Here is a 13,898-nt window from a genome sequence, read left to right on the forward strand (position 1 = left end):
TTTTTTTTGTTTTTCTCCAGTACCGGGAACCGAACTCACGACCTTGCACTTGCCAGGCAGGCGCTTTGCCGCTGAGCTAAATCCCCAGCCCCCAAGGCGGGTTCTGGAGGGCACACGCGCTGTCCTTCTGAGGCTGGTCTCTCACCTCCTGGCTCCAGCAGAAGCCAGGAAGCATTCAGGGCAGTCCCCCAGGAGCGAAGTCCAAAGGGATGCTCCGGCAGGTTTTTGTTTTCCTTTCTGCCTGTGTGGCTTCCTCAGAGGGGTTTTGAAGTGTGGACAGAGCAAGACGCCAAGCCAGCGAAGAACCTGTCAGGGAGAGTAAGGCGCTCCCCAAGCAGTTAAAGACACGGCCCGTGTGTGTGTGTGTGTGTGTGTGTGTGTGTGTGTGTGTGTGTGTGTGTGTGTACGCGCGCACGCGTGTGTGTGCGTATGTGCGCGCGCAGGACGTGCTAGCCAAGTGCGCTGACATGCAGCTCCCCTCTTTGCCTGCAAAGAGTTGCGCGGCTTCCCTTCCCTTCCCGCGCCCTCGGGGAGCGCCAGGGGGAGTCCTCGCCGGCCAGGGCTTCCCGCGCCCGGGGGCGCCCAGGGCTCGCCTGGTGGAGCTTAGCGCAGCTCGCTCGGCGGGCGGGGTAGACACTGGGCTTCTGTGTGCCAGCCGCGGCCGTGCGCTGGCGGGCGCCCAACCCTGGGGCACACCGCCCGAGGCTGGCCGGACGCGCGGCGAGAGCCGAGCCCGGGGGCAGGCTTGACCCCGGCCGTCCCAGCAGAAGCCGGGCGCGGGGAGCCGGGGCGGCCCGGCAGCAGCAGGCATGGCCTCGGTGTTCACATGCGGGGTGGAGGACCTGCTGTTCAGCGGCAGCCGCTTCGTGTGGAACCTGACCGTGTCCACGCTGCGGAGATGGTACGCGGAGAGGCTGCGGGCGTGCCACCAGGTGCTGCGGACGTGGTGCGGGCTGCGGGACGTGTACCAGGTGAGCGAGCGGGCGCCGGCCGCGCGGACGCCGGCTCCACCTGTATGATTTCATATTGCCTCTCTCCCGCACGCCTTTCCTTCCAAACTCCTGGCGGATTGCTTGGCCCTTGGGGCCGGTGCTCGCCAGCTCCAGGTAACCGCCGCCTGACACGCTTGTGCATTTTTGCGGGCGGGCCTGGGGGGCACTCGGGAGGGACGCTCGGCTTTTGCAGACGTCTGTTGGAGTGACACGGTGTGCTGGCTGGCGCTTTGCAGCAGAGGGTCTGCAGGAAGTGACTTTGGCATTCAGATGATTCCTTCTTTCTCATTTCACTGCGATGGGGGTGGCCGGTTCAGAAGCAGCATTACACAGGCGATTATTGTCCAAGGGGCGCCTGGGTGGATTTGCTTTTCTGCTTTTGATTTTATTTCAGTTTTTTCCGTCAGGCGGCCCCAGCTTGCAGACAGAGCCAGGAAAAGCTGATTCTGTGTCTCCTGGCTTTTGAAAGCAAGGACAGCGAACTGTGCACACTTTACAGGAGGCCGACAGCCCCAGAAAGAAAGGGTAGCCTGGCTGAGCGATGGAAAACTCACTTGCTCCCTGTCGCACAACACAGCCCCTCTGTCTCCTCACCGCATCCCATCCTGCAGGCACATAATGCAGCGACTTTGTTCAACTAGGAGACCTTTCATGCTCTCTGGGACTGCAGCTTGCCTGGGTAGTTTTTTTAAACAGTCATTTATGGATTTAAAAGTCCTGTGTGTTGGTTAACATCTTTAAGGTTAAAAAAATTTGCATTGTTAATTAGGAAGATTGTCCCTGTGTTTGTAGGGTCACCATTTCCTGTGACGTGGAATAGGGCCGTTGTAGTGCATAGATCACCTTCCCACCTGGCCCCACTCCTCAAGTGGCTAGATTTATCTATCATTATGTTGTGCCCTGTATGTGATCAAACAAACGCGTGGTTTTGACAAGCCAGTCTTCCAGCGATCCAGCAAGGTGAAAATGTGCAGGCACCTAAGGTTAGAGCACAGAAGTGTAAAGATTCAGTGTCCCCTTATCACCCTTGTTAAAATGTGAGGGGCATTTTAACTTGTGCTTCTGGGCGCCAGCTTTGTGTAACATGCCTGTGATGTCATGCATTTTGAAATGGAATCCAAAAGCCAGGCTGAGAACCGGGCCAGCACGTGGGGCTTGAGGGTATTAGGGAACCGTGGATAGATCCCATCTGGCCACGTGAGACAGCTTTTCTGGCTTTTTGGAGCCGGAGGTGTGTCTGTCTTTCAGCACTTTTCTCTCTTGGGGAATCCCTGCTCGGTTTGGTTTACAGCATAAGTGCTCCTGTGTGGTTTTGCTTTTTCTTATTAATGTTTGGGAAACTTTCAAAAAGAGAACACAAATACTGTGGCCAATCACACAGGCTCTGTGCCCCGCTCCCCAAGGCTTCAAGGGATTTATGGATTATCTCTAATGCTGTTACTGGCCAATTCAAATATGAAGGTTCCAGAAACCCAAGACCCTCTTAGTTCTTTATAAGGTTGATCAGTAGTTATTTTTAAGTACAACAGCGATCTGAAAGTGCCACTAAATATGCTATTAAAATATATTTCTTCTCGAGGCTGGGGATTTAGCTCAGTGGCACAGCGCCTGCCTGGCAAGCGCAAGGTCATGAGTTCGATTCCTGGTACCGGAAAAAAACAACAACAAAAAAATTTCTTCTCTTGGGTGAAATGAATGGTGACTGATCAGAAAGAACGTCTAAAATAATGATGCCTTTTATGAGGATTGAGTCATAAGCAGGAGAAAATGATCTCTAAGTTTAAAGTTTCCTGTGTCTGTGGAGAAATAAGATTTAAAAGAAAAATACCTTCTGCTTTAGGAGAGCCACACTGTTCCTAACTGTGCAGCACATTCATTTACAAAGACGGATCATTTTAAAATGTTTTAAAATATTGAGTAAAAAAAAAAAGCAGTGACTTAAATTGTATAGAATGGAAAGGTAGTTTTTTAAAAAGTAGCTTATACCTTAAGGCCAAGTTAAATCGACAAGTGAGTCCAGCCTTTGCCTGTGCATGGCCACGAGTGAGTCAATCTTATCATGCTTCAGTGTCATCATTTCTAAATAGGGAAGAAAATAGTCCTAATCTCAGAGGCTGATAAGAGACAGAACTGACATGTGATATATTTAGCACGCTACCTGGAGCTCAGGAAGCGTTCCACTGATGTTACCTGTTCTGTCAAGTAGGGTGTTTAAAAACTATAATAGGAACCCAACTCAGACTTACCTACACTGTGCAGTAGAATGAACTTCAGGGAGAATTTGATCAGAGCACTATAGCTATTCCCCATAACTCTTCTGGTCCTGTGTTTTTCATGTGTTCACATTACCCTCAGTGGAGTTCTTCCTTCGGGATAGCGGACAGCCACAGAAGTTCTAGGTCTTAGATCCACATATCAGCGGATCCAGAAAAAAAGAGATTTCTTTATGTTCACTCTGGGAACATCAATTTGCACTGTGGGAGTCCTTTGCAGGATCTGCGCCCACCCAGTACTGAACACTGACTGGAAAAAGGCATAGGATAACTTAGGCATTCCGGGTGAAAGTGAAGGGGCCACAAGGAGCGAAAATTTTTTGGGGAAGGAGAGGTGGCAAGAAAACCTCCCTCCTTCTAAGCACAAATATGCATACAATGCGCAGACACATAGGAAGGATGCCTGTGGCATTAAAATTTGGCAGAGGCATGACTGGCGAACAAAAAATAATAATAATGAATAAGAGGTTGAGAAGCACTGAGTCACCCTGATGGACTCATGGGGGCAGAGCTGGTTCTGCAGTAGGGAGCGGACTTGGGCCCCGTCAAACCACACTTCTGCCAAGTACTGGGGAAGGGCAACACTCTCAGTTAAAATGCAACGAGCAATGTCGACTGCACTGTTAGAATCTCAGATCTAGCGCTCATGCAAATAAAAAGTTATTTTCCAAGATGAGCACAATGATAAATCCATAAATACTTTGTATTTTGCCCCAGTAATCTGAGTTAAAGGTGTGGGCGCTCCTCAGCAGACTATCGATACTTCTACCTCAATAGTTCTGAATTCTAAGCCACAGAAGGGACTGTCCCACTGTACAGCCCAGGTTTCTGCCATATGAAATAGAAGCTCACCCCGGAGAGTAACATATTTTACTGAACCCAATTTTTTATCATCTTTTTGATTAAAAAAAAGGAAAAGTGTCATTTTTCGTGCTTCTAATCTGAACAGTCTTGTTTGTAAGGAAATCCAAAGCTCAATAACTCTAGAAAGGAATCAGGGTGGGGTGAGAGAGATCCATTACACGGAATACCTGGCAGTCCCCTGGGGGTGTTTTGTTTATTCATATACTGTAAGTGAAATAAGATCTTCCACCTATTCATGCGGTATTTGGCAACGACATTATTGCCTGGCCAGCAAAGCCAGGAAGGCATAATTTTTTGGAATTGAACACTTCCTCCATGTCTAGATATTAGAGTGGCAAGTGACCTAATTTGCCAACAAATCATGAATAAGTAAGATACTAGGTATAAGACATTCTGTAGTAATGTTACAAATAAAAAACAGGCAGCCCTGAAGAAACCCTAACTTTGTAAGGGAAGGCTTGAATTTGGTTCAAGCAGCAGACATGAGAATTCACCTTTAACTTGAGCTAAAAAAGCTAATTCATCAGCCACATGCCCATCCCGCCTCTATCTGTGCTGAATGGATTGCACTAGAGTAATTAATTATATTTAGCAAACAAGGAAGATGGAAAATGATGGCAGAACATTGCTGAGAAAATATCAACACCTTTTGCTTTTTATTAAGTGTGACATGTTCATACAAAGCCCTCAGTTTATTACTTGGGGTTAGATTTTCTGCTTCTCCCCAGTGACCCGAGGTAGAATTTCTTCCAAACCCTGAATAGAATCATTGCCTCACAGAAGAGGCAACATGAACAGAATCAGGGATTTTTAAGTGACTAGAAGAGGCTGGGTCAGCTCCCCCGACCAGACAGCTGGCGCCGAGGGCATGGTGTACAGTGCAAGAGGCGGGCAGTCAGTAGGCTCAACTTGAACAAACTTGACCTTGAGCAGATTACTTCCCCTCTCTGAGCTTCATTTCCTCCTGGATAAGAGGAGAACAGTAGCAGCTGCATTATGAGGTAGGATGTGAAATTCGTGAGATAATAATGTGTGTATATCACATTTAGAACTTGGCTGGCACAAACAGATGCTCAATAAATGTTAGCCCTTGGTTATATAGAGCCCTGAACACTGAACTCAGAGAAGCCACGTGACCAAAGGTAGTAAGGGTATTACCGTTGCTTTTATCAGCAAGACTACTCTGGAGAGACACTCGATTTTCATCTGCACATGTGGATCTTCATTAAGAGAGCAGGTGGGGATTCCCACAGCAGAGTGTGGGGTAGATCTATTCAGATTGTGCTCCCCTCAGGAGACCCAGATCCCCTTTTAATTAAACACATTTGTAAATCCAAGAAAGCAGAAGCATTTCATACTAGGGTTTCTGAGAAGATCATCTCTGTATATCCAAGACTATCATGACCCACACGCTGGTATCACTTAGACCTGAACACCTCATTGGTTGGCAGAGGCCTCATCCCCCAAGGGACAGTGCCCCACTGAGCATTCAGGGATCTATCTGCATTTCAAAGCGTGCACACATGGTTTGCTCCCACCCCTCACTCACTCTCCACCAGCAAAATCTGCCCTAGCTTCTGCTTTTGCAAATAAAGTTTTATTGGCACTTACATTCATTTACCTCGGGTACAGCCGCTCTCACACTACCATGGCAGAAACAGAATGGAAAAGTTGTGACTCAGCTGCTTAGAGCTGAGGAGTTGGTATAAAAGTGGAGATCATTACTATCTAAGTTGGCCCTCTCCAGAAAATGTTTGGCAACTCTGCACTAGAAAAAAACAGAAAAGCAATGTGGAGTGGAGAATGTGGGAGGAAGAAAAGCCCACAGTTCTGGCATCAGCAAGCAAAACTTGAAAGAATATGGAAGAATTCTCTGCTCTACAAGCTAGTCACTAGGAAATTAGGATATGCAAAATAAGTGTTCAGGCTACTTTTCCTCAGTCCTTGCTGTACTACAAAATGACTGGCATTCTAGGTTGGTGTGTTAATGTGTTCCTTCATTCATACAGAAAATAAGCACCGAGCGCTCGGTCTTTCGCAGTTACTATGCCAGGATGTGAGGAGCACATCCCTGCTCTCAACAAACACGTTATCAAGCTGGGGAGACCATGAAGGGAACCAAGCTCCAGCAGAGCTCCATTCTTCTGAGGAACAGTGGGGGAAAGAAGGGGAGGAGAACCAGAGGAGCTTCCTGGGGAGGGGTTTCTTTAGGACGGGTAGGATTAGGGTGATGGAGAAAAACAGGGTACATCGGGCAGGAAGCAACATGACTTGGGTGAGCGATTAGTCAGAGGGTTTTTAAAAAGCTTAATGAATGGAAAGAGAAACAAAGTAACAGGGTGATTTTGGTTGGGAGTGACACCTGACTTTGAATGATCTTGTACTTTGGAATGCTGATGTTTTCCTCCAGACCTCTGGGGACAGAGGAAAGCTTGATGTGGCACTGTCCCCGGCAGCGGTGAGTGGATGGGTGTGTGCGTGGGTGACGCGAGGGAGGCGGGAAGGGAAGGGAGGGAGACAGCCGTGGCAGTGACTTGGTGTATGAGTCAGGACCGACCAGGTTCAGCTGTGATAACGGGCAGCCTCAGGAGCCTTGTGCCTTACAGCAGGAGGGTTTTGCCCACGCTCCCTGTCTAAACACAGGCTGGCCACGAGCTGGACTCATCAGTCATTGCACATCACCGTTGTTTAGGTTCACAGAACGCTCCTGGACACTGCCATTTGCCATGATAGAAAGCCAGGATCAGGGGCTGGGGATTTAGCTCAGCGGCACAGCGCCTGCCTGGCAAGCATGAGGCAGTGAGTTCAATTCCCAGTATCGCAAAAAAAAAAAACAAAACAAAAAAACAGAAAGCCAGGATCACTTCAGGTCTGGTGCTAGCTAAGTGCTTGACCCCTAAGTCACTTCACACAGGTCATCGATCAAACCTGTCACGCAACCCAGCCATCATGGGGACCAGGGAAAGCAGTGCACCTACTGCAGAACAGCATGAAGCAGATGCAGATTTGGTTCCTTAGGAGACCGGCCCTGAGGGGAGGCACGGAAGCAGGAGGCCTTTTGGGGGCAGCGCCTGTGCAAGGGAACAGGAAGACACACAGGGAGGCACTGGCTGCAGTTGAGCCTCAACAAAGGTCACAGCTGACGTCACAGGTCACTGCATTACAGTTGCCCCACACCGGAGCAAGAGGGCTAGGCTTCCCCCTAGCCTCATCAACCCGCCTTTGGAGATGGGCTGTCCTGGAAAGTGGGGGTGACCTTCAGGCAGGTGGCTGTCTTTAAGAAAGGGCAGTCCCTAGAGGAAGCAGAGAGCTGACAGAACGCCTAACAGCTGGGGGAAGGTCTGGGCAGCACATCACGCGTCTCCCACACATGCCTCCCCAGCAGGTGCTAGAGCCACAGCCAGACCCAACTCAGGGCCCGCGGGAAGGAAGTGGGGAGTGAGGTTGCACTGGCGGGGGGGGTGTGGAATTTAACTGTGAAAAATAGCGCAAGCGCAGCAGTCACCTGACTGAGTCTTACATTCTTGAAGATGGGGCAGCACGGAGTCAGCTGTGAGTATGAATAACACAGGCGCAGAGGGAGAGCAGCTATCCCATAAGCGAAGTAAGAATGCACTTCGTACTGAGAACATTCATCTTCCACTCTTTCTCGTAACCAAGGACTTGAGTTTTATGGCAGGGAGCTTAAGTTGCTGTGAAGGAAAACCAGTTTCACTCTTTAGCTCATCACTTGACATGAATTCATTTCTCAAAGACCTGTGTCATTTCAGGTCAACCAGATCAGTCTCGGGATCTTTGCAAAGCATTTTTGAACCTTTGTAGCACAGCTTGAAGAACATCAGGTTCGGAGCAGACTCTCCGACCGTTCCTAGGTGGAGCTGCAGCAGGAAATAACTTCCTTGTCCATCCCCTCACTTAAGTTTATTCTGAACGCTTTATTTTGGTGTTCTGGTTGGTTGTTGTGGAAAAGTTGGGATGACTAGAATGAGGAATAAGTTCTGAAGTTCTAAATTTTATAAACAAGACCATATGACTTACAGCAGAAGAGGCAAAGATTAAGCTCCTAGGAGAAAAATTAAATTAACATCCATATGTGATTACATATGTGTTGTGTATGTTTGTACAGACATACCATATTGTCGCCCTTGAAATAAACTTTTGCTGTGAGAGAGCCTAGCTACGATGGTAAATTAAATAGTCTCTTTTCCTCCTAATATTCTATCACATTTAGTCTGTTGAATTTTGTGTTTGAGTAAAGCTTACTGCTTAAATAGCTGTTTTCCTTTTATCTTGTTCTGTTAGAGAACCTCGGTCTGAACTTGACTCATAGGTACTAATTATTAAGCTGCTACAATATGCCAGGCCTTACACTTGGTGCTTTTCACTTACCGTATTAGCTTTAAGAAAAAAACTTTATGTCAGGGTTTATGTCAATATAACAAAAATATAAAAAATAATATAGATAAAATGCGTGTTCTCACCTCTCAGCTTTAGGGCATCTTGTTAATATTTGCCAGTTTGCTTTGGACAGTTTTTGTAACATAAAATAATTGTATAGAATCATTAGAAATCTCCCTTGTTCCGCTTCCCTGTGCCTAGAAGTAGTCCTATCCAGGAGTTTTTCATTCTCAGACTTTTTTTAATTGTGCCACATCAGTTTGTATCTATAAATAACAAATACTAGTTTGTGCATTTGTGGAACGTGTGTGTGTGTGTGTGTGTGAATTCTACTACTTTATTTTTCTCTCAACCAGTTTTTGGGATTCCTCTCTAAATTCATTTCAATCCTTGTGAGAATAAACCAACCTTTTCTTGATGGATATTCAGGTGTTTTCCCAAATTTTCAGCATATCCAAGCACTACAGTAAAATTTTGTGTATTTGTTGCTGTGTGCACATAAGCAAGCATTTCTCTATGATATATATTGAAAGAGAGTTCCTATATTTTGCTGCTTTATGAAATGTTTTGCCTTATTTATGTGTTCTTCAAGATACTATTACACGCCCCTTTTTATTGATTTTGCGGATGTGTTAGCCAGTAAACCCCAGTGCTGGAATGGGAGTATGTTCGAGCTGTCTCTGCTGCCCAGACTCTAGCCACCAACTTGGTGTTTTACTTATTAAAAGGTAAAGGGGCTGGGGATTTAGCTTGGCACAGTGCCAGCCTGGCACGCATAAGGTTCTGAGTTTAATTCCCGGTTCCCTCCCCCTAAAAAGGTATAAAACATATAAACATCAAATCATGTTTTTCTCTTATTCATTCACTCAGCCCATATTGGGGAAACAACCCAGTGCTTAAACATGAGTGTATGAACTCAGACTTCTAAGAATTCAAATCCTACTTTGACTTTTGTTAACGACATGAATTTTCTCCAGCTCAACTTTTTTCCAGCTGTAAAATGTGGACAATTATAGTACCTACCTCAAAAAATAATTGTATGCTATTATTACATAAATTAAATGTATTGATATTTAGAAGTATTGAAAACAGGGTTAGATGTGTGGATAGATGTTTGAATGGTTGGTGGGTAATGGATGGATGGATGAATGGGTGCATGGATGTATGGACACGTGGATGGATGCATGGATGGTTGCATGGATGGATGCATGGATGGAGGGGTGCATGGATGCATGGATGGATGGACACATGGATGGATGTATGGATGGATGCATGGATGGATGCATGGATGGATGCATGGATGGAGGCATGGATGGATGGATGGGTGGGTGCATGAATGGATGGATGCATGGATGGATGGATGCATGGATGGATGGGCACATGGATGGATGCATGAATGGAGGCATGGGTGGATGGATGGATGGGTGCAGGGATGGATGGATGCATGGATGGATGGATGGAGGCATGGATGGATGGATGCATGGATGGATGGATGGATGGATGGATGGATGGATGGGGTACATGGATGGATGGACGGATGGACACATGGATGGATGCATGGATGGATAGATGGATGGATGCATAGATGGAGAGATGCATGGATGGAAGCCTGCCAAATAATCATCTTCATATATGCCTTGTTCTCAATTTCTTATGTACATGAATAACCTTCAGCACTTCTAAAATCTGCAGGATCCCTGACTCCTTCTTTTTTCCTTCTATGACCCCAGGTTACAAATTACATTCTGGGTGACAACCAGGAGAGGGGACCAGTGACCATCAAACAAAGAACAGGCCAACATGGTTTTTATTTTTTAGCTTTTTATTAGGTGGCTTTTGTGTGTGTGTGTGGTACTGGGATTGAACCCAGGGCCTTCACTCAGAGCTACTTCCCCAGCCCTTTTTCATTTTTACTTTTTATTTTGAGACAAGGTCTCACTAAGTCATTAAGTTACTTCGTGTAGACTTGAGCTCACAATCCTCCTGCCTCATCCTTCCAGAGGGCTAGAGCTATAGCTCTGTACCACCACACCTGGCCTAGCTCTGCACCTCAGTGATACTGTTTTCTCCACTTATTCTGTGAAATCAAAAGTGTTTACAACTGCTTATCTCTGTCTCTCTGAAAGGAAGTAATTAAACTTCCTTCCTCCCCGCCCTGAATCCCTTTCCATAGGGCTGTGAGCCCCTTGCCCAGTTTCCTGGTCACAGTGCCCCTGGTTGCTTCTCTCTTCTTCGTGTGCATGTGTGGGAGGGTGTATGCATGTGTACGTGTGCATGTGCGCTGTCCCTGCCCTGACCCTGAGATGCACGCCTGCGAGGGAGACCAGTCACTGCAGGGGCTCTACTACCCTTGGATAGTGTAGCCAACAAATATTTCTACAGAAATTAGTTTGTCTCATTAAAGTGCAATTAGATGCTTATTATTTAAGACAGAAAAGGTCCCTGATAAAATAGGAAGATAGAATGGGCTAGTGAGCTGGATTAAAATCAAGTCCCCCTCACCAGCCATCTATGTGACCCTCAGCCCATCTACTTAAGTCTCTTCAAGCCTGTTTTGTTTTGTTTACCCAAAAAAAAAAAAAGGTAAAATAAGATCTACATTTCATGTTTGGTGTAATGATTAACAAATAACATTGACTGAGGAAGAGTAATTTTTCAAACCCAAAAATTGGGGGCCGTTACACAAAGTTGATCCTCAGCCGAAAGTGAGTGGTGCTAGAGTGCAAACCCTGACCAGATTTAAGCCCGGACATTGCCATCTAAGAGCTCTGTGACAAGGGCGCAGGACGAGACCTCTCTGTGCGTGTTTCCTTGTGTATGAAATGGGGGCTCCATCCTCCCAGCTTATTGAAGGGACAAAGCAAGATTGTGTAAAGGAAGATCTCATGAGGATGCCTGGCTCATCCTCAGCATTTATAAAATGTTAGCCATAGTTTTTTGTTTTTTATTTAATGAATAGTGTCCTAGGTGTCAGAGAGAGTGCCAAGTACTTTATATTTATCATTTTATTTAATTCTCCTAACAGGAATGTGAACTACATATAGTCAAACCCACTTGGTAGGTACAGAAATTCTTTTCAGCTATAAGGTAACTTGAAGAGCCAAGATTAGAGCTCAGAGGTATCCAAATCTAAAACTCATTCACTAGAGCCATTGAATAAAATTAACTTACTTGCTGCTTACCTAAATTCAGCCTTTTCCTTTTCCTTTTTCCCATTTGCCTTCATGGACTGCTTTCCACAACTCGCCCAGCCTCTAACCTCTCCCTCTATTAGAATTTGTAGCCATAACAGGATTTCATCAACTCATTTAGACTAAAGTAAAAAGGGCTTATGAGACTGCCTACTCTATCTCTTTAAGGAGTCATCTTGCTTTAAAGAAGGCAAAGTCTTTGGGGAAGAAGTTGACATCTAACTGCGGGGACCATACTACCCTGGGGTAGTGTAGCTTGGTAAGTTGGAGGGGTGAGGGAAGAGCAGAGTGGCCACAGTGTGACAAGGCACGTGGAGGGGCTCAGGCGTGGGTTTAGCAAAATGCAGCGACCAGGTCACACGGTGCTCTGGTGTTCTACCGTTTGCCCCACGTAGCAAGCAGCAAGCCACTGAAAGTGTTGACATGTAGGAATAGCATTCATTCATTCAACATGTGTTTACAGAGGGTTTATTATACTCCAGGTCTGGTCTGTGTGGTGGGGATATAGCAGTAAGCAAAACAGAACAACCTGCCTCTTGGAGCTCACCTTCTCGTTGGTTATTTGTCTACTGAGTCTGGTCCTTTCTAACAAAATCCAGACTTTATCTGTAGCTGCCTCCATTGGTTGAAAGATCAGCATCTCATGCTTGTCCAAATGCAAACTGTCGATCTTCACCTTCTTCATTTAATAGTAGCATCATCTTTCCAGGAAACATAACAGTAATAGTGACATCATCATAATAGTTTAATAGTAACATCAGCTTTCCTAGGAAAACCTAGGCTTTTCCTCAACTCTTAGTTCCACATTGAGCCACAAGTACATCCCTTGGCTGTAACTTCAGACTGCACAAAGGGTGATCTAAAACTATAGGGACTGTTTAAATTGTAAAAAAAAAAAAAAAAGAAAAAAGAAAAATTATAATAAAAGACAAATTGCTATTCATCTCCGTCACAAAACTGCGCCCCAACACTTTTATCCCATCCTTCTTCCCACTTTCTGAAGCAGCTCTGGAAGTCCTCTTTCGCCAGTGTCTTTATCAGATGTGACTGGAAATACCAGAGAATGCTCCTGCTGACTGCCATCCAACAGAGAAGCAGACTCATAAGAACATTACGCTGTGTCTTCATCCACCTTATTCACTCTGGAACCCTGTGACTTCTGGCTCTTCCCCAGCACCAAAGTGACCAGGAAAGGTAAAGGAATTGAATCAGTTCAGGAGGTCAAGAGAGCCACCGCAGTGCAACTAAAGACATACATGAAAGAGGACTTCCAGAACTGCTGCAGAAAGTGTCAAGAACGATGGGACAAGTGTGTTTGAAGTGAAGACAGTATTTTGAGGAGGATTAATGGCAACTTGTCTCTTATTGTAATAATTTCTTTGTCACTGAAACACTCCCTGTACTTCTCTGTCACACTGCATACATCCACGGTCTGGTTCCCAGCTGGCTGGCTGCAGAGGCTGCCTCCCCTGGCTATATCCTGATGCCATCTTTTGCACTTTGCTCTCAGGCCAGGCTCCAGAAGAATCTGTTCGAATTAGTTCACCGTGTTCTGTTCAGAGCCACCCTGTTCAGAGTGACTTCCTGGCTCTGAGAACAGGCTGCCTTTCCAACCCTGCTGGGCTCTACACTCCTCTGTGACGCGCACTCCCTCTCCTGGCCAGCCCTCTCCGCCCGGGCCCCAGTACATGTCCTCAGCCCTGGTCCCAGCTCCCCGCTCCCTCCCCGCTCATCTCCGGTGACTTTGACCTCCTCACTGACCCTCAAACCTGCCGGGCACATTCCAGCCCTGGAGGCCAGCAGGCGCGTCCCCTGACTTCCTGCAGACCTCTTTCAGAGTTTACTAACCAGAGGGTGACCCAAGGCCATTCTCTTGGGCAGCTCTATCTTTCTCTGTAATCCTTATTTGTTTCTCCTGGCAAGAACATTAATGGCAGACCCACAGGGACCTCACTGTAGTGTCCTCCATACCAGGAACAGTGCCAAAACCTTATATGCAATGTCTTGGCCTGCCTGAACTATACTGAGTGAGGAGCAATTGTCTTGATTAGAATAGAATAGAATAGAATAGAATAGAATAGAATAGAATAGAATAGGATAGGATAGAATAGATATATATCACAACTTCCTTATTTTTAAAATATTTTAACAATAAATTATTTTACAAAATAACCCAAGTC

The 13,898-nt window shown here is 46.2% G+C and overlaps 1 protein-coding gene across 2 annotated transcripts in view; it reads left to right on the forward strand.

Annotated features, from left to right (window-relative positions):
• Frmd4b (FERM domain containing 4B) overlaps positions 1-13,898 on the forward strand; it is a 246,277-nt gene that overhangs the window by 60,467 nt on the left and 171,912 nt on the right. Inside the window, exon 1 of one of the 2 annotated variants that reach the window (XM_005383801.2) lies at positions 431-971. The exons of the other annotated variant lie outside the window; for it this stretch is intronic. Coding sequence (XP_005383858.1) covers positions 810-971 — 162 coding nt within the window. The 5' untranslated portion in view covers positions 431-809. Of the gene's footprint in view, positions 1-430; positions 972-13,898 lie in introns of those variants that run through there. 2 annotated transcript variants of the gene reach the window in all.

This window comes from Chinchilla lanigera, unplaced genomic scaffold, assembly GCF_000276665.1.
Source record: "Chinchilla lanigera isolate Chin_1 unplaced genomic scaffold, ChiLan1.0 scaffold00020, whole genome shotgun sequence".
In the NCBI taxonomy this organism is placed as follows: domain Eukaryota; kingdom Metazoa; phylum Chordata; class Mammalia; order Rodentia; family Chinchillidae; genus Chinchilla; species Chinchilla lanigera.